This window comes from Hippocampus bargibanti, linkage group LG10, assembly GCF_051943395.1.
Source record: "Hippocampus bargibanti isolate YZ-2025 linkage group LG10, ASM5194339v1, whole genome shotgun sequence".
NCBI lineage: Eukaryota > Metazoa > Chordata > Actinopteri > Syngnathiformes > Syngnathidae > Hippocampus > Hippocampus bargibanti.
This window is the reverse complement of record NC_142743.1, coordinates 4691954-4707282: the sequence shown is the minus strand read 5'-3', so window position 1 is coordinate 4707282 and position 15329 is coordinate 4691954. Positions and strand designations below refer to the sequence as shown.

Genomic DNA, 15329 nt, shown 5'->3' with positions numbered 1-15329 from the left:
TCCTTAATCACCCGAACCTGCTGCAGGTCCTTACCATCTTTGTCTCTCTGTCTTGCCAGCCTGTAAAGATCAGTCTCACCTTCCTTGCTGTCCAGCCGAGCATACAAGTCATCATAGGCCTCTTGTTTGGCCTTTGCCACCTTTAACCGTGCGCTGCATCTCCTTGTACTGCTGTCTACTCTCGTCCGTCCTCTCAGTGTCCCACTTCTTCTTTGCTAACCTCTTTCTCTGTATACACTCCTGCACCTCCCCATTCCACCACCAAGTCTCCTTATCTACCTTTCTTCCACTCGATACACCAAGTACTTTCCGACCTGTGTCTCTGATTATGTTTGCTGTAGTTTGCCAGTCATCTGGAAGGACCTCTTACCCACCCAGTGCTTGTCTAACCTCCTTCCTAAATATCATGCAACACTCTTCCTTTTTCAACATCCACCATTTTGTCCTCACTTCAGCCTTTGGTTTCTTCATCTTCCTCACTGCCAGCATCATCCTACACACCTATGCTGTCTGGCTACACTCTCACCAACCACTACTTTGCAGTCACTGTTTTCTTTTAGATGGTGCCGTTGACACAAAATGTAGTCTACCTGTGTACTTCTGCCTCCACTCTTATAGGTCACCCTATGTTCCTGTCTCTTCTGAAAGAAAGTATTCACAATAGCCATTTCCATTCTTTTAGCAAAGTGAACCACCATCTGTCCTTCGGCGTTCCTCATCTGGAGTCCAAACCTGCCCATTACCTCCTCATCATCTTTGTTTCCTGCGCCAACATGTCCATTGAAGTCTCCACCAATTACAACCCTCTCACTTCTCGGGATGTTCTGTATGACTTCATCAAAGTCCAACCAAAATTTCTCCTTCTCCGCCAGCTCACATCCTACTTGTGGGGCATACATCACGCCTTCAATTTCTAGCTTCAGACTTCTGATACTCTTTTTACTTCTAAGACATTCCTAACAAACTCCTCTTTTAAGATAACCCCAACTCCATTTCTCTTTCTGTCTTCATCATGATAGAACAACTTAAACCCTGACCCTAAGCTTCTAGCCTTGCTCCCTTCCCACCTGGTCTCCTGGACACACAGTATGTCTACCTTCCTTCTCTGCATCATGTCAACCAGCTCTCTACCTTTACCTGTCACTGTTCCTACATTCAAAGTTCCTACTCTTAGTTGTATACTCTTGGCGTTCCATTTCTCTCTTTTCCTCCGGGCACACCTCCCTCCTCTCCTTCTTCGACCAACAGTAGTCCATTTTCCACTGGCACCCTGAAGGTCAACAGTACCAATGGCGGCCGTTGTTAACCCGGGCCTCGACCGATCCGGTATGGGATTCATAGGTTTGATTCGCATATTTGTTTTGGCAAAATTTTTTACGTCGGATGCCCTTCCTGACACAACCCTCTGTATTTATCCGGGCTTGGGACCGGCACAATAAGACACTGGCTTGTGCCCCCTTGTGGCTACATTCTGGAAGTAACAGCAGCAAAGTTATGAAAGGAAGAGGAAAGGAAAGTAGAAAAACAAAATAAAGGAGCTTTTGGAAAGGCAGCCACTCTCGCGGCGCCATCTGGAAGTAAAAAAAAAACAAATAATATGACAACAGAAAGACACAGACAGTCATTCATACTTCAGCACTTGCTGTACCCACTTTGTGACATGAAGCAGTTTGAGATGAGAGAGGAGAGGATCAAAGTATCCTTTTCAGCAGTGGATCAGGGACGTCGTAAAAAACATTGTAATGGTTTCCCCAAATTCATAAGGGCCCCCGTAAGGATACCGCAACTACAGCGTGGCCCGCGGCAAAAAATGATTTTGCCACCTCTGGCTTAGGTGAACCAGACGCTGCTGCTGCTCTACCTGGCAGTGTTTAGCGTTCACGTTCCGGAGCGCCTGCGCGTTTTCCTGGTGTCTGTCCCAGGGCCCAACCCGGCCCGCTGGCCCACGGCGCCCTCGCTGGCCCGGAGCTTGGGTCTCCGTGGCAACCTGGAGGCCCTGCAGTTCCCCCGGTCTTGGCTGGACGCTTTGTCGTTGAGGCAGGCGCTGGAGGGCACCAGCCCCAAGCAGCTGAACTTCAGCCGCTGTCCAGCCCTGTGGCCACAGGTTTGTAACCCCCCCCCCCTTCCTAACTGCTGCAAACTAAAATGAAGCCCAACAAGCCTCAGTACGGTGCCTTCACACACAACTTTAATTTGTCCTGCACCAAACTCCGCCTGTCAAATAAATTGGACCCATTGAAATTCATTCACATGACAATAATCCCTTTATCTAGCTAGCTACCTATTAGCTATCTAGCTAGCTTTCTGTCTATTTGAGTTACTTCCGGTTTGAGTGAACGCTGGCACATGTGGCTGCCGCTGCTCACCCACAGAAGAACTTATCCTGTCACTTAAGTGACCTTGAGAGTTTTGAAAGGCGATTAGAAATGAAATGTATTATTATTATTCTCACATCCCCAAAAAATGAATGCATGAATAGATGAACTCATTCGCTGTCATTCCCAAGTGTATTCCCTCAGTGAAAATCTTGACGTGGAGCGCCATTCTCGTATTTGTTCGGGTTTTGTTTTTCCTCGTTTGGGTGTGGAGAAAGCGCTGGCCATGGCCTCTGGCAATGTTTTTTCCTATCCACGAGGGGGCAGCATTTGCCTTTTGTACATATTAGGACTTTGTTACAGATTTAGCTGTTGTTCAAGCACTATATAAACCAATATGTATGTCATTGGCCACTGACACCATTTCCCAATGTAGAACAAGTCGTGCGTAACCCCAGGCTCTATTTGCTATTTGATATATATATATATATATATATATATATCGTTATATCGATATTCTATATATAAATATATGGATATATACTATCGATATATATATATACATACAGTAAAGTCTCGTTATATCGATATTCTCGGGAGTCCGAAAAAATATGGATATAACCGGGACTATCGATATATCTGACCCTGCGCGCATGTAATTTTCTCCTTGCGTTCATAGAAATAGTATCGTAATAAGCGGTACTATCGATATAACCGATATCGATATAACGAGACTTTACTGTGTAGAGAGAGAGAGATATATATAGAGAGAGAGAGAGAGAGAGAGAGAGAGAGCTATCTATTGACTATTTATTAGCTAGATAGCTAGTTTTCTGTCTATTTGAGTTACCTTCAGGTTGAGTGAATGCTGGCGCGCGTGGCTCCCACTGTTCACCCACAGAAAAGCTTATCCTGTGACTGTAAAGTGACCTTGAGCGTTTTGAAAGGCACTTAGAAATTAAATGTATTACAGTAGAGTCTCATTATATCGATAGTACTGCTTATTACGATACTATTTCTATGAACGTAAGGAGAAAATTTACATGCCGCAGGATCGGATATATCGATATTTTTTCCGATTCCCGAGCATATCGATATAACGAGACTTTACTGTGTTATTACTGCATTGCATTTTGGACCGCCACCCTCATTTCAAGCTCATATAACTCCAGACCTTTATTACTTAGGAATTAACTTTTTTTCTGATGAAAGAAGCCAGTCTAAGGTTTCTTATGCTGCATTGAATGTTGATGTCGTCCTAAAACTCCATGTTCTGTGGGTCCTGCAATTGGAGTGAAAATGACAAAAACCCTGGCACTGGAGTGGGCACATTTTATAAAGCGCCAGGCAATGAATCAGTTAATAGATCAACAGATTGATTAATTAGTTAATTAATTTCGGCATTAAAAAAGAAAATGCTCTTGTCTTGCTGCAGACCCTGGTCAATTAGTGGAGCTCAGGTTTCAAAGTAAAAATGTTGTTAGCCTTTAGCTTCTGTGTAACTGTAAGCTCTCAGTTACGCTGAGAGCTTACACGTCTGTGTAAGCTCTCAGTTGTACAGGAGTGGTCCATTGATGAAAAGGTTTCTTCAGCAGTCATCTGTACTTCTTTGAAGGTGTCAGACGTTTCGCTTCTTATCCCAGAGGCTTTGTCAGCGAACTACCAGCAAAATTTTAGTTCGCTGACGAAGCCTCTTGGATGACAAGCAAAACGTCCGACACCTTCAACGAAGTACAGATGACGGCTGAAGAAACCTTTTCATCTATTCGCCTTGAGCTGTTATGCTGCACAGAAATGGGCAACATCAAGTGTAAATGCTTGTTAAAAATGACAGCCAAGCCCTTTCGTGTAAGGTCTTTGAAATCAATTTCACCGTTGCGCCTTTTAGGAAGCTATTCTTTCGTTTTTAAATGGCTTTAAATCATTGCGTGTTGGAATGAAGACTTTTGTGCCTTGGTCCTGTACCCACAAGGTGTTCTGGTCTCTATTGGAGGGTGGCGTGCGTGACACCTCGCGGCTGCTGAGCCTCAACTTGAGCGGCATCAACCAAGCGCCGTACTCGCAGGGCCGCGGTGCCGAGGACCAGTTGCTCCCCGCCAACATGAGCCGACTGGCTTCCTGCTGCCTCAATCTGCGCCACTTGAACCTGATGCACACGCACTACCATCACGAGCGCGCTGCCACACTCACGCCGACCTCGCTCCATTTGTGCTCAAGCCTGGCCAAACTCCGGCACCTTCACTCGCTCACCCTACCGGCCTGCGCCCTTTCGGACGGCGTCCAGTCGCACGTCTGTGCCGCGCACACCTCGTCTTCCTTACTTTTACGCGGCTTGAAAAAACGACCTCGAGTGGGGGTCCAGAACTACAAAGATGGCGTGGAAACGGGGACACAAGGTTGGTGTTCAGAAAATTGCCGGTTTTAAATCTATAGAGCTAGCTATTTACTGGTATCTAGCCATCCACAGGTAGCTATATAGCTTGCTAGCTATCTACAGGTATCTAGCTATCTACAAGTAGCCATTTGGCTAGCTATCCACCTATTCCCCCATCTACCTAACTAATTATCAAATATTATTTGTTTATTTATTTAATTGTTTATTTCTTCAGCTTTCGCTATCTATTCGCTGGCTAACAGCTATCTGTCCTCTAGCTATTAGCTATCTATTCGTTAGCGATTAGCTATCTATTCGCTAGCTTTCTTGCTATTCATTTCAGTTACTTCCGGGTTGAGTGAACACTGGCGCGTGTGGCTCCCGCTGCTCATTCAGGAAAAAAAACGTATACTGCGACTGTATAGTGACCTTGAGAGTTTTGCACTTGCTTAGAAATGAAATGTATTCTTATTCTTATTCTAAAATGCCCACTTCAAATAAGATAAAATGTGAGCTCTTAAAATTGTTTCGTGCAGTAACATGCTCCTCACTCTCAAGGACCGACCCAGTACGATGAATTATTACTTGAGCACTTTCCGCCGGGCCGGAGTCTCCTCTGTCAACTGCTCTTCAAATTTTTTTTACATGATTTTGATTTGCTTGCTTGTAACTTGTATCAAACTTTTTGGCTCCTCCCTCCCAGCTGCTGGGGACAGCACCTTGGGAATCGACCACCTGGCGGCCGGATGCCTCTCGGTACAGACTTTGGAGATCATCGGGCCCGGTTTTGTCTCAGCGTTGCCCCGCCTGGAGCCGTGCACCCGAGTGAGCGCCGAGCCCCGCGGCATGTGCGCGTGGGCCCAGCAGGTGGGCGACGCCCACTTGGCAGCGCTGGGAGGTTTCCGGTGGTTGCGCCGCCTGACGCTGGCCGGCCTGCCTGGCGTCCTTCGAGGCACGGGACTCGCCCACCTGGCGACGCGCTGCGACGAACTGCAGACGTTGTCGCTCGCCAATATCGGCACGCTGAAAATCATGAACTATAACGCCTCTCTGCTAGAGGCGCTTAGGAACTGCTCGCAGCTACGAGAACTCAGGTAAACCCCACAAAAGCATTTGTTCGCCATGCTTGCCATGAAAAATCTCAGTCTGCCATTTTGATTCACACTGGTGCTTTTAAGCCTGCCGTCAGCTGGCTTTTCCAACATCTCACTAATTTGGTTTTCAATCAAAAAGTTCCACTCGACTCCCCTCAGCTTCATATGTCACCTTTTTGTGTTGCGTCTCATTGTGACCGACACATTAGTGTTTTCGAATCAGGTTTTTTTGTTTTTTTTTTGTCTTGACCCGTCTGTGTAAGCTCTCAGTCGTACAGGAGTGGTCCATCGATGAAAAGGTTTTCTTCAGCCGTCATCTGTACTTTGAAGGTGTCGGACGTTTTCGCTTCTTATCCAAGAAACTTTGTCAGCAAACAAGTCTTACTGGTAGTTTAGGCCCTATATATCCCTACTGTCCAGACATGGCGGTGCCGGACTCTGCTATGATAGGTCCCTGCTCTCAGGTTGGGGGGAGAAGAGGACTACTCCCTGCAGCTCCACTGATTGTTTCTATTGTTCTGACTAACGACTGGCCTGATTGCCCAACTTCCTCCGGTATCACCTCATCAGTATTACTAATCCTATGTTGCCTAAGCAGGCTGTTGTACAAACTATCCATATTGAACATCACCCCACCATATCGGTTTAGTGAAGGATTTTGTTGTTTTATGAAAATCGCTTCTTTTACTCCCCTTTCAAACCATCTATGTTCTTTCGCTAAGATTTTAACCTCATTGTCGTCAAATGAGTGCTTACTAGCTTTTATGTGCGTATGGACGGCCGATTGAGGCCCACTAGCGTTATCCCTGCGATGTTGATAGTCTTATTTTGAGAATTTGTTCTGTCTCCCCAATGTACTGCTCTTTACAATTTTCATTCTTACAATGTATTGAATAAACTACATTACTTTGTTTTTCATTTGGCAGCCTATCTTTTTGATGCACTAATTTTTGCCGTGAAGTGTTTATCCGTTTGAAATAAGTAGGAATTTTGTGTTGCCAAAGGACACTTTGTAGTTTTTCAGAAACTCCTGCAATGTAAGGTGATGCTACTCCTCTCCTTTTTGTATCTTCATATTTTTTTGTTTCATTCCCGATTATTTCTTTCTGACATTTGTTAAATGACCACTGAGGGTAACCACAGTTTGTGAATGCTCTCCTGATATGTTTTGACTCATTTTCTCTACCTTTGACACTTGTTGCTATTAGTTGAGCCCTATGCTGGAGGGTTCTGATAACTCCTAGTTTGTGTTATAAAGGGTGGTTAGAATCGAAAAGTAAGTATTGGTCAGTGTGCGTAGCCTTCCTCAAGACATCTGTTTTTAGTGCTCTTAAAGAGAACCAACTAGCCATTTTAGATTGTAAAGTATTTATAAAAGAGGACAGAGCACACTGTTGGGATAGATATATAGGGCCTAAACTACCAGTAAGACTTTAGTTTGCTGACGAAGTTTCTTGGATAAGAAGCGAAACGTCCGACACCTTCAAAGAAGTACAGATGACGGCTGAAGAAACCTTGTGTCTTGACCGTTTTTTCTTGACGTCTTGACCAATTCAACCAAAATTTTCGGGTTTATCTCCGCTTCCTCCGAGGTCACTTCCTTGTGGAGCGTTCCATTGTGAGTTTTTTTACTCCGAAGCAGACATGTTTGGCCAAGAGCTCCACAAATTCTGTAAAATAGTTAAAAAGTGCTTTTAACATTTTGTTTTCTAGACTTGGAACAGATTATTTTTTTACATTGATGATAATGAGAAGCACTGTTTTGGTTTTTGAACAAATCAGTCTTCAAACAGGTTTCTGGCACGGTTTACGGTCACAAACACAGGTTTGACCCTACAGTCAAACGTCGGTTTTCGAAGAACGTCTTGACCAATTCGACCAGAATTTTCGGGTTTATCTCCGCTTCCTCCGAGGTCACTTCCTTGTGGAGCTTTCTATTGTGAGTTGTTTTTTTGTTTTTTGATTTACTCCGAAGCCAGTGACGTGCGGTGAGGTTCATGGCTGGTGAAGCACTGACGTAATCACAGTCAGATTTACAAATATGAACTCTACAGAGTAGCTTATTCACAATTTGGGTTGGCAAAAGTAAACATGTTTTGTTTAAAATATCATGTCCGCATTCTTCATATAAACTGTAGCATAGAAAAAAATAATTAAAAAAAACGTTATTATCATGTTACCTTTACTTATAAATAAAGTCCATGCGCCACTCCTTCTGAAGAAAGGCATCTATACCTTCTTTGTAGAAAAGTCTCTCTATTTCTTTCCATTTAGATATGTCATCCTCCATTCTGAAAATAAGGCCAAGCAACACAAAAAATGACAGGATGTTTGCTTTAACTTTATAACTGTTTACTGTAGCTTGCTCTCACTAATTCTATTAATCTGCAGCCGAGGAGGCGCAAGAAGAATATCTAATCACCAGCGCCCCCTGTCATGAGGCAGGAGAACAGTGTGCCTCACCTATGCACACAGTTTTGATAAAAATAAAAAACACTGTAGTACAGTGTTTATAATGTAAACATTATATACACCAGCTAAACTGTAGATTTCTACAGTAGTATATATACTAAAAGTGTTTGAACACTTTAATAGCGATATGCAGAGGGACAACAATGTGGTCTCACTGCAGAGCAAGCCAGCACAGTTCGCATAGTCATTGCGCAATCCATGGTGAGGCTCAGCCGGCTGCTGCCTCACCGCTCGTCTCTACTTTGTATTTGAACGGTAAATGTAAAAATTCAGCGATTTTGAAAAAAAAATCCAAAAATGGTGTAGTTAAATGGAAAAGAACTTTAAAGTACAAATCACTAAGTAAATATAACTGTTTAATTTATTTTTTAATTTGATTTCCATGATGACAGGTGAGGCATGGCCTCACCTGCCTCCTCTGACTGCACGTCACTGTCAGAAGCAGACATGTTTGGCCGAGATCTCCACAAATGCTGTAAGATAGTTAAAAAGTGGTTTTAACATTTTGTTTTCTAGACTTGGAAGAGATTATTTTTTTACATTGATTATAATGGGAAGCACTGTTTTGGGTTTTGAACAAATCAGTTTTTAAACAGGTTTCCGGCACGGTCTACGGTCGCAAACACAGGTCTGTCTGTTTTCGAACGTCTTGACCAATTAGACCAAAGTTTTCGGGTTTATCTCCGCTTCCTTCGAGGTCACTTCCTTGTGGAGCGTTCCATTGTGAGTTTTTTTTACTCAGGAGTAGAAGTGTTTGGCTGAGATCTCCGCAAATGCTGTAAAATTGTTAAAACATTGTTTTCAAAATTTATTTTCTAGACTTGGACACTTCATTTTATAGACTTCTAGACTTTTTTTACATTGATTATAATGTGAAGCACTGTTGGTTTTTGAACAAATCACTTTTCAAACAGGTTTCTGGCACGGTTTACGGTCGCAAACACAGGTTTGACTCTACACTACAGTCAAACGGTTTTCAAACGTCTTCAGCAATTGGACCAAAATTTTCAGGTTCATCTCTGCTTCCTTTGAGGTCACTTTCTTCTGTAGCGTTCCATTGTGTTTTTTATTTATTTATTTATTTAACTCAGAAGCAGACATGTTTGGCCGATACCTCCACAAATGCTGTAAAATAGTTAAAAGTGGTTTTAACATTTTGTTTTCTAGACTTGGAACAGATTATTTTTTTACATTGATTATAATGGGAAGCACTGTTTTGGTTTTTGAACAAATCAGTTGTCAAACAGGTTTAATGTAGCCACAAGGGGGCACAAGCCAGTGTCTTATTGTGCCGGTCCCAAGCCCGGATAAATACAGAGGGTTGTGTCAGGAAGGGCATCCGACGTAAAAATTTTGCCAAAACAATTATGCGAATCAAAACTCTGAATCCCATACCGGATCGGTCGAGGCCCGGGTTAACAACATTGGTACTGTTGACCTTCAGGGTGCCAGTGGAAAATGGACTACTGTTGGTCGAAGAAGGGGAGGAGGGAGGTGTGCCCGGTGGAAAGAGAGAAATGGAACACCAAGAGTATAGAACTAAGAGTAGGAACTTTGAATGTAGGAACAATGACAGGTAAAGGTAGAGAGCTGGTTGGCATGATGCAGAGAAGGAAGGTAGACATACTGTGTGTCCAGGAGACCAGGTGGAAAGGGAGTAAGGCTAGAAGCTTAGGGTCAGGGTTTAAGTTGTTCTATCATGGTGAAGACAGAAAGAGAAATGGAGTTGGGGTTATCTTAAAAGAGGAGTTTGTTAGGAATGTCTTAGAAGTAAAAAGAGTGTCAGAATGATGAGTCTGAAGCTAGAAATTGAAGGTGTGATGTTCAATGTTGTTTGTGGGTATGCCCCACAAGTCGGATGTGAGCTGGCGGAGAAGGAGACATTTTTGTTGGACTTTGATGAAGTCATACAGAACATCCCGAGAAGTGAGAGGGTTGTAATTGGTGGAGACTTCAATGGACATGTTGGCGCAGGAAACAAAGATGATGAGGAGGTGATGGGCAGGTTTGGACTCCAGATGAGGAACGCCGAAGGACAGATGGTGGTTGACTTTGCTAAGAGAATGGAAATGGCTATTGTGAATACTTTCTTTCAGAAGAGACAGGAACATCGGGTGACCTACAAGAGTGGAGGCAGAAGTACACAGGTAGACTACATTTTCTGTCAACGACGCCATCTAAAGGAAATCGATGGTGTGTAGGATGATGCTGGCAGTGAGGAAGATGAAGAACCCAAAGGCTGAAGTGAGGGCAAAATGGTGGATGTTGAAAAGGGAAGAATGTTGCATGACATTTAGGAAGGAGGTAAGACAAGCACTGGGTGGGTAAGAGGTCCTTCCAGATGACTGGCAAACTACAGTGAACATAATCAGAGACACAGGTCGGAAAGTACTTAGTGTATCGAGTGGAAGAAAGGTAGATAAGGAGACTTGGTGGTGGAATGGGGAGGAGCAGGAGTGTATACAGAGAAAGAGGTTAGCAAAGAAGAAGTGGGACACTGAAAGGACGGACGAGAGTAGACAGCAGTACAAGGAGATGCAGCGCACGGTTAAAGTAAAGGTGGCAAAGGCCAAACAAGAGGCCTATGATGACTTGTATGCTCGGCTGGAAAGCAAGGAAGGTGAGACTGATCTTTACAGGCTGGCGAGACAGAGAGACAAAGATGGTAAGGACTTGCAGCAGGTTCGGGTGATTAAGGATAGAGATGGCAATGTATTAACAAGTGCCAGTAGTGTGATGGCAAGATGGAAAGAGTTCTTTGAAGAATTGATGAATGAGGAAAATGAGAAGGAACAAAGAGTAGAAGATGTGACTGTTGTGGACCAAGACGTAGCAAACAAGGATGAAGAATGGAGACGAAGTGTACTCGTGCCCATTTTTAAGAACAAGGGAGATGTGCAGAGTTGTACTAACTACAGAGGAATAAAGTTGATGAGCCATACAATGAATCAGAATCATCTTTATTGCCAAGTATGTAGAACACACAAGGAATTTGTTTCCGGTAGAACACGCTGCACTAGTATCGTCGTCCAAAAAAAAACTGCTAAGTGGCACTATACAGTTCCATTTTGGCTCTCTTGGAAACTCTGGGAAAGAGTAGTTAAAGCGAGACTAAGAGCAGAAGTGAACATTTGTGAGCAGCAGTATGGCTTCATGCCAAAAAAGAGTACGACAGATGCAGTCTTTGCTTTAAGAATGCTGGTAGAGAAGTACAGAGAAGGTCAGAAGGAATTGCATTGTGTCTTTGTAGATCTGGAGAAAGCGTACGACAAGATGCCCAGAGAAGAGCTGTGGCATTGCATGAGGAAGTCTGGAGTGACGGAAAAGTATGTCAGAGCGGTGCAAGACATGTACCATGACTGTAAGACAGTTGTGAGATGTGCTGTCGGTGTGACTGAGGAATTCAAGGTGGAGGTGGGACTCCACCAGGGGTCAGCTCTGAGCCCCTTCTTGTTTGCTATGGTGATGGACAGGCTGACAGACGATGTTAGACAAGAATCTCCTTGGACCATGATGTTTTCAGATGACATTGTGATCTGTAGCAAGAACGGGGAACAGGTGGCAGAGAAACTAGAGATGTGGAGATATGCCCTGGAAAGGAGAGGAATGAAGATCAGTCGCAGCAAGACGGAATATATGTGTGTGAATGAGAGGCATCCAAGTGCAAGAGTGATCCTACAGGGAGAAGCGATAAAGAAGGTGGAGGACTTTAAGTACTTGGGGTCAACTGTCCAGAGCAATGGAGAGTGTGGAAAAGAGGTGAAGAAGCGTGTCCAGGCAGGCTGGAGCGGCTGGAGAAAAATGTCAGGTGTGATGTGTGATAGAAGGCTTTCAGCAAGGATTAAAGGAAAAGTGTATAAAACCGTGGTCAGACCAGCCATGATGTTTGGACTGGAGACAGTGCCACTGAAGAAAAGACAGGAAGCAGAGCTGGAGGTAGCAGAGCTGAAGATGTTGAGGTTTTCTTTGGGAGTGACCAGGTTGGATAGGATCAGGAATGAGTACATTAGAGGGACAACTCATGTTAGAGATTTTTTTTACATTGATTATCATGGGAAGCACTGTTTTGGTTTCAAAGAAATCAGTTTTCAAACAGGTTGGCTGAGATCTCCGCAAATGCTGTAAAATAGTTAAAACGTGGTTGTATTTTTTTTTTTCGAGACTTGGAACAGATTAAATTATTTTACATTGATTATAATGGGACGTGCTGTTTCGGTTTTCAAAGGTTTCCGGCACGGATTATGGTCGAAAATCCAGGTTTGACAATATTTGGAAAATTTTCAAGATGGTCTAAAATGACAGAAAATTCTAAACCAATTTCTACGAACACTTTATCTACTGATCTACTGTATTTGCACAAGTCTTTTTTTCCTTTCGGCTTTTCCCTTCAAGGGATCGTCACAGCAAATCAGTGTCCTCCATCTTTAGAGGTTTGATCCGCATGTTTGTTTTGGCCGAGCTTTTACATCTGATGCTCGGCACAAGAAGACATATGTCCCTTTGTGGCTACAGAACAAGCAACTCGCTCAGTAAAAGGCTCCCAAACACAAAATGGTAATCGGCACAGCAACATTCAAAAAAGCAAAAACTATACTCACCATTTGCACAAATAGATGCACCAAAGTCTTTGGCAAGACATCAGAACTCTGAGATTTTGGTTCAAACGTAACATTTTCGGTTCATATTTGTTGTCATTGTGTATATTCAGGTTAGAGCAACCCTATTTGAACGCCAACTGGTCCTTCTTCGACGCCCTCTCTTGCTGCTGTCACCTCCAACGCTTTTGCCTCATCTCGCGCAACGGCTCCTTCGAGGGGGCGGCGGCCACGTCCTTTGTGGAGCGCTGCGGCCGCGTGGTCATGTGCCACATATTCACCGGCGGCACCTTGGTAGCCTGCCGGAATCTGCAGAAAACTCTCCTGGACAGGTTTGCAATAAAAGCACTCATTTATGCCTGTGCGATTTATATTAGTCATTCATTATTTGGGGGGTTCGGTTTCTGCTTGGTGAAGGTGTGGGTGTTGGTTTAGACCAGGGGTGTCAAAGTCATTTTTTGCCAAATCTGGCCCGCCACATCGTTTTATTCGGCCCTCCAAAGCAAATCAAACTTGTGAAATTCCAGGCTCATTTATAGAGCTAACTAGCTAGCAGCTAGGGATCGAGATATTCAGCTAGCTGGCTAATCCCTTAGATCACAGGTGTCCAGGCCCGAGGGCCAAATCTGGTCCACTACATTTTATTCGGCCCGCGAAGGCAAATCAAACGTGCAAAATTCCATGACGCTTGCCAAAGTCCAAACGCAAATTTCAAATTGTCGTATGTAAACCACAATAGCAGTCATTATTTTTTACATCAAATTTGTAAACTCATGAATTTGTGTAATATCCCCTCCACATATTACATATATAGCGCACAACAAATTAATGAATAACTCATTTTCAAATCTGAAAATAAACATTCTAACGTCTTCCTCGAATTCATTACGGCCCCGAGAGGAAACCGTAACTACAATGTGGCCTGCGGCAAAAAAACACTTTGACACCCTTGACCTTCACCATGTGTGCAAATACGGCCACATACAAACAAACAAAAAAAGATTGTGGGGACCATCTGTGACAAGGGTGTCAGTCATTGTTTTGCCGCGGGCCACATTGTAGTTCCGGTTACCTCTCGGGGGGGCCGTTCAGAATTTGGGGAAGCGAATGTTTCATCCGCTCCACATATTATTATTATTATTATTTATATAATAATTATTATTAATAATACTACTAATAATAAGAAATTTCATTTCTAAGCGCCTTTCAAAACTCTCAAGGTCAGTTTACAGTCACAGGCTATGTTTTTCTGTGGGTGAGCAGCGGCGCCCACACGCACCAGCGTTCACTCAACCCCGAAGTAACTCAAACAAATAGATAGCCAGCCACCTAGCTAGCTAATAGATAGCCAGCCACCTAGCTAGCTAAATGATAGCCAGCCACCTAGCTAGCTAATAGATAGCCAGTCATATAGCTAGCTAATTAGCTAGCTAGCCAGAAAATAGATAGCAAATGCCTCACACGGTCACAAAAGTTGGGCGGGGGGAAAAAAGTCCTGTCCTGTTGATCTGTGCCTGGGTATGTTCTAGAACCCTCTTAAGTATCGTTACAACATTCTTGTGTTGTCATTCAAGCAATACTGACAGAAAACAATGTGGAAATCTAGAGCGCACAAGTTTTCACATTTGAAGTAAAAAATAATGACAGTCATTGTGGTTTACATGGGCCAATTTCAAATATGGGCTTGGACTGTAGCAAGCATCATGGCAGTTGACATGCGTGATTTGCTTTCGTGGGCTGAATAAAATGATGTGGTGAGCCAGATTTTGGCGCTTTGGCCTTGACTTTGACACCTATGGTTTCTTCTCTGACACCCAGGCAAGCCTGGAGTACAAAAGTAATATTTTGTGCGTTTCTCTCGGAGGTTTTCCCCTGAGCGACCGGGCCTCTCTGCTGTGGTTTTCCCGATACAGCACGAAGACTTGCCCTCCGTCATCAGAGACATCCCGCTCACCCTGCTGGACGGCATCACGTTATTTCAAAGTCACGTGGCCCAGCCGTCGCAGTTGTCATCATGGTGATGCCAACATAATCTTAATTCCATTGGTGCTACCGATACTTGGCTTATTTTGTCCCCTTTCCAAGCATATTTCTTTCTCATCTTACCTTGTACGCCTCAAATGAAATTATTTTTTGGGGGTGATAACATGCCACACTTTTAGAAGTGCCAAATGAATTGATGTATTTGTATACAAATGTACAGTAGATGTTGGACCTACAGTTACAATAAATTATTTTTAAATAACTTTTCTCCCGATCATCATAAAATTCAACACTGAACAGAAATAGTTTTGGGGCCTAATTAAAATTACATACCATAAATTCCCCACTATAAACCGCTACTTTTTTCCAAAACTTTCAAGCCTGCGGCTTATTTAGTGATGCGGCCAATTTATGTAATTTTTCTAATGGCCGCCAGTAGCACTCGAGTAGAAAAGGTAAGATTTAGACCCGTGCAATATATACGTCGAGGAAGACT

The 15329-nt window shown here is 43.5% G+C and overlaps 1 protein-coding gene across 5 annotated transcripts in view; it reads left to right on the top strand.

Annotated features, from left to right (window-relative positions):
• Positions 1-15095, top strand: part of fbxl18 (F-box and leucine rich repeat protein 18) — a 32745-nt gene extending 17650 nt beyond the window's left edge. For 2 of the 5 annotated variants that reach the window (XM_089005529.1, XM_089005527.1), the window contains exons 5-9: positions 1835-2104; positions 4288-4711; positions 5393-5783; positions 12964-13182; positions 14715-15095. In XM_089005529.1, the coding sequence (XP_088861655.1) occupies positions 1835-2104; positions 4288-4711; positions 5393-5783; positions 12964-13182; positions 14715-14871 (1461 nt within the window). In that variant the 3' untranslated portion in view covers positions 14872-15095. The remainder of the gene's footprint in view (positions 1-1834; positions 2105-4287; positions 4712-5392; positions 5784-12963; positions 13183-14714) is intronic. The other 3 variants (XM_089005528.1, XM_089005532.1, XM_089005530.1) reach the window with 3 other exon arrangements.
• Positions 15096-15329: the final 234 nt, after the last annotated feature.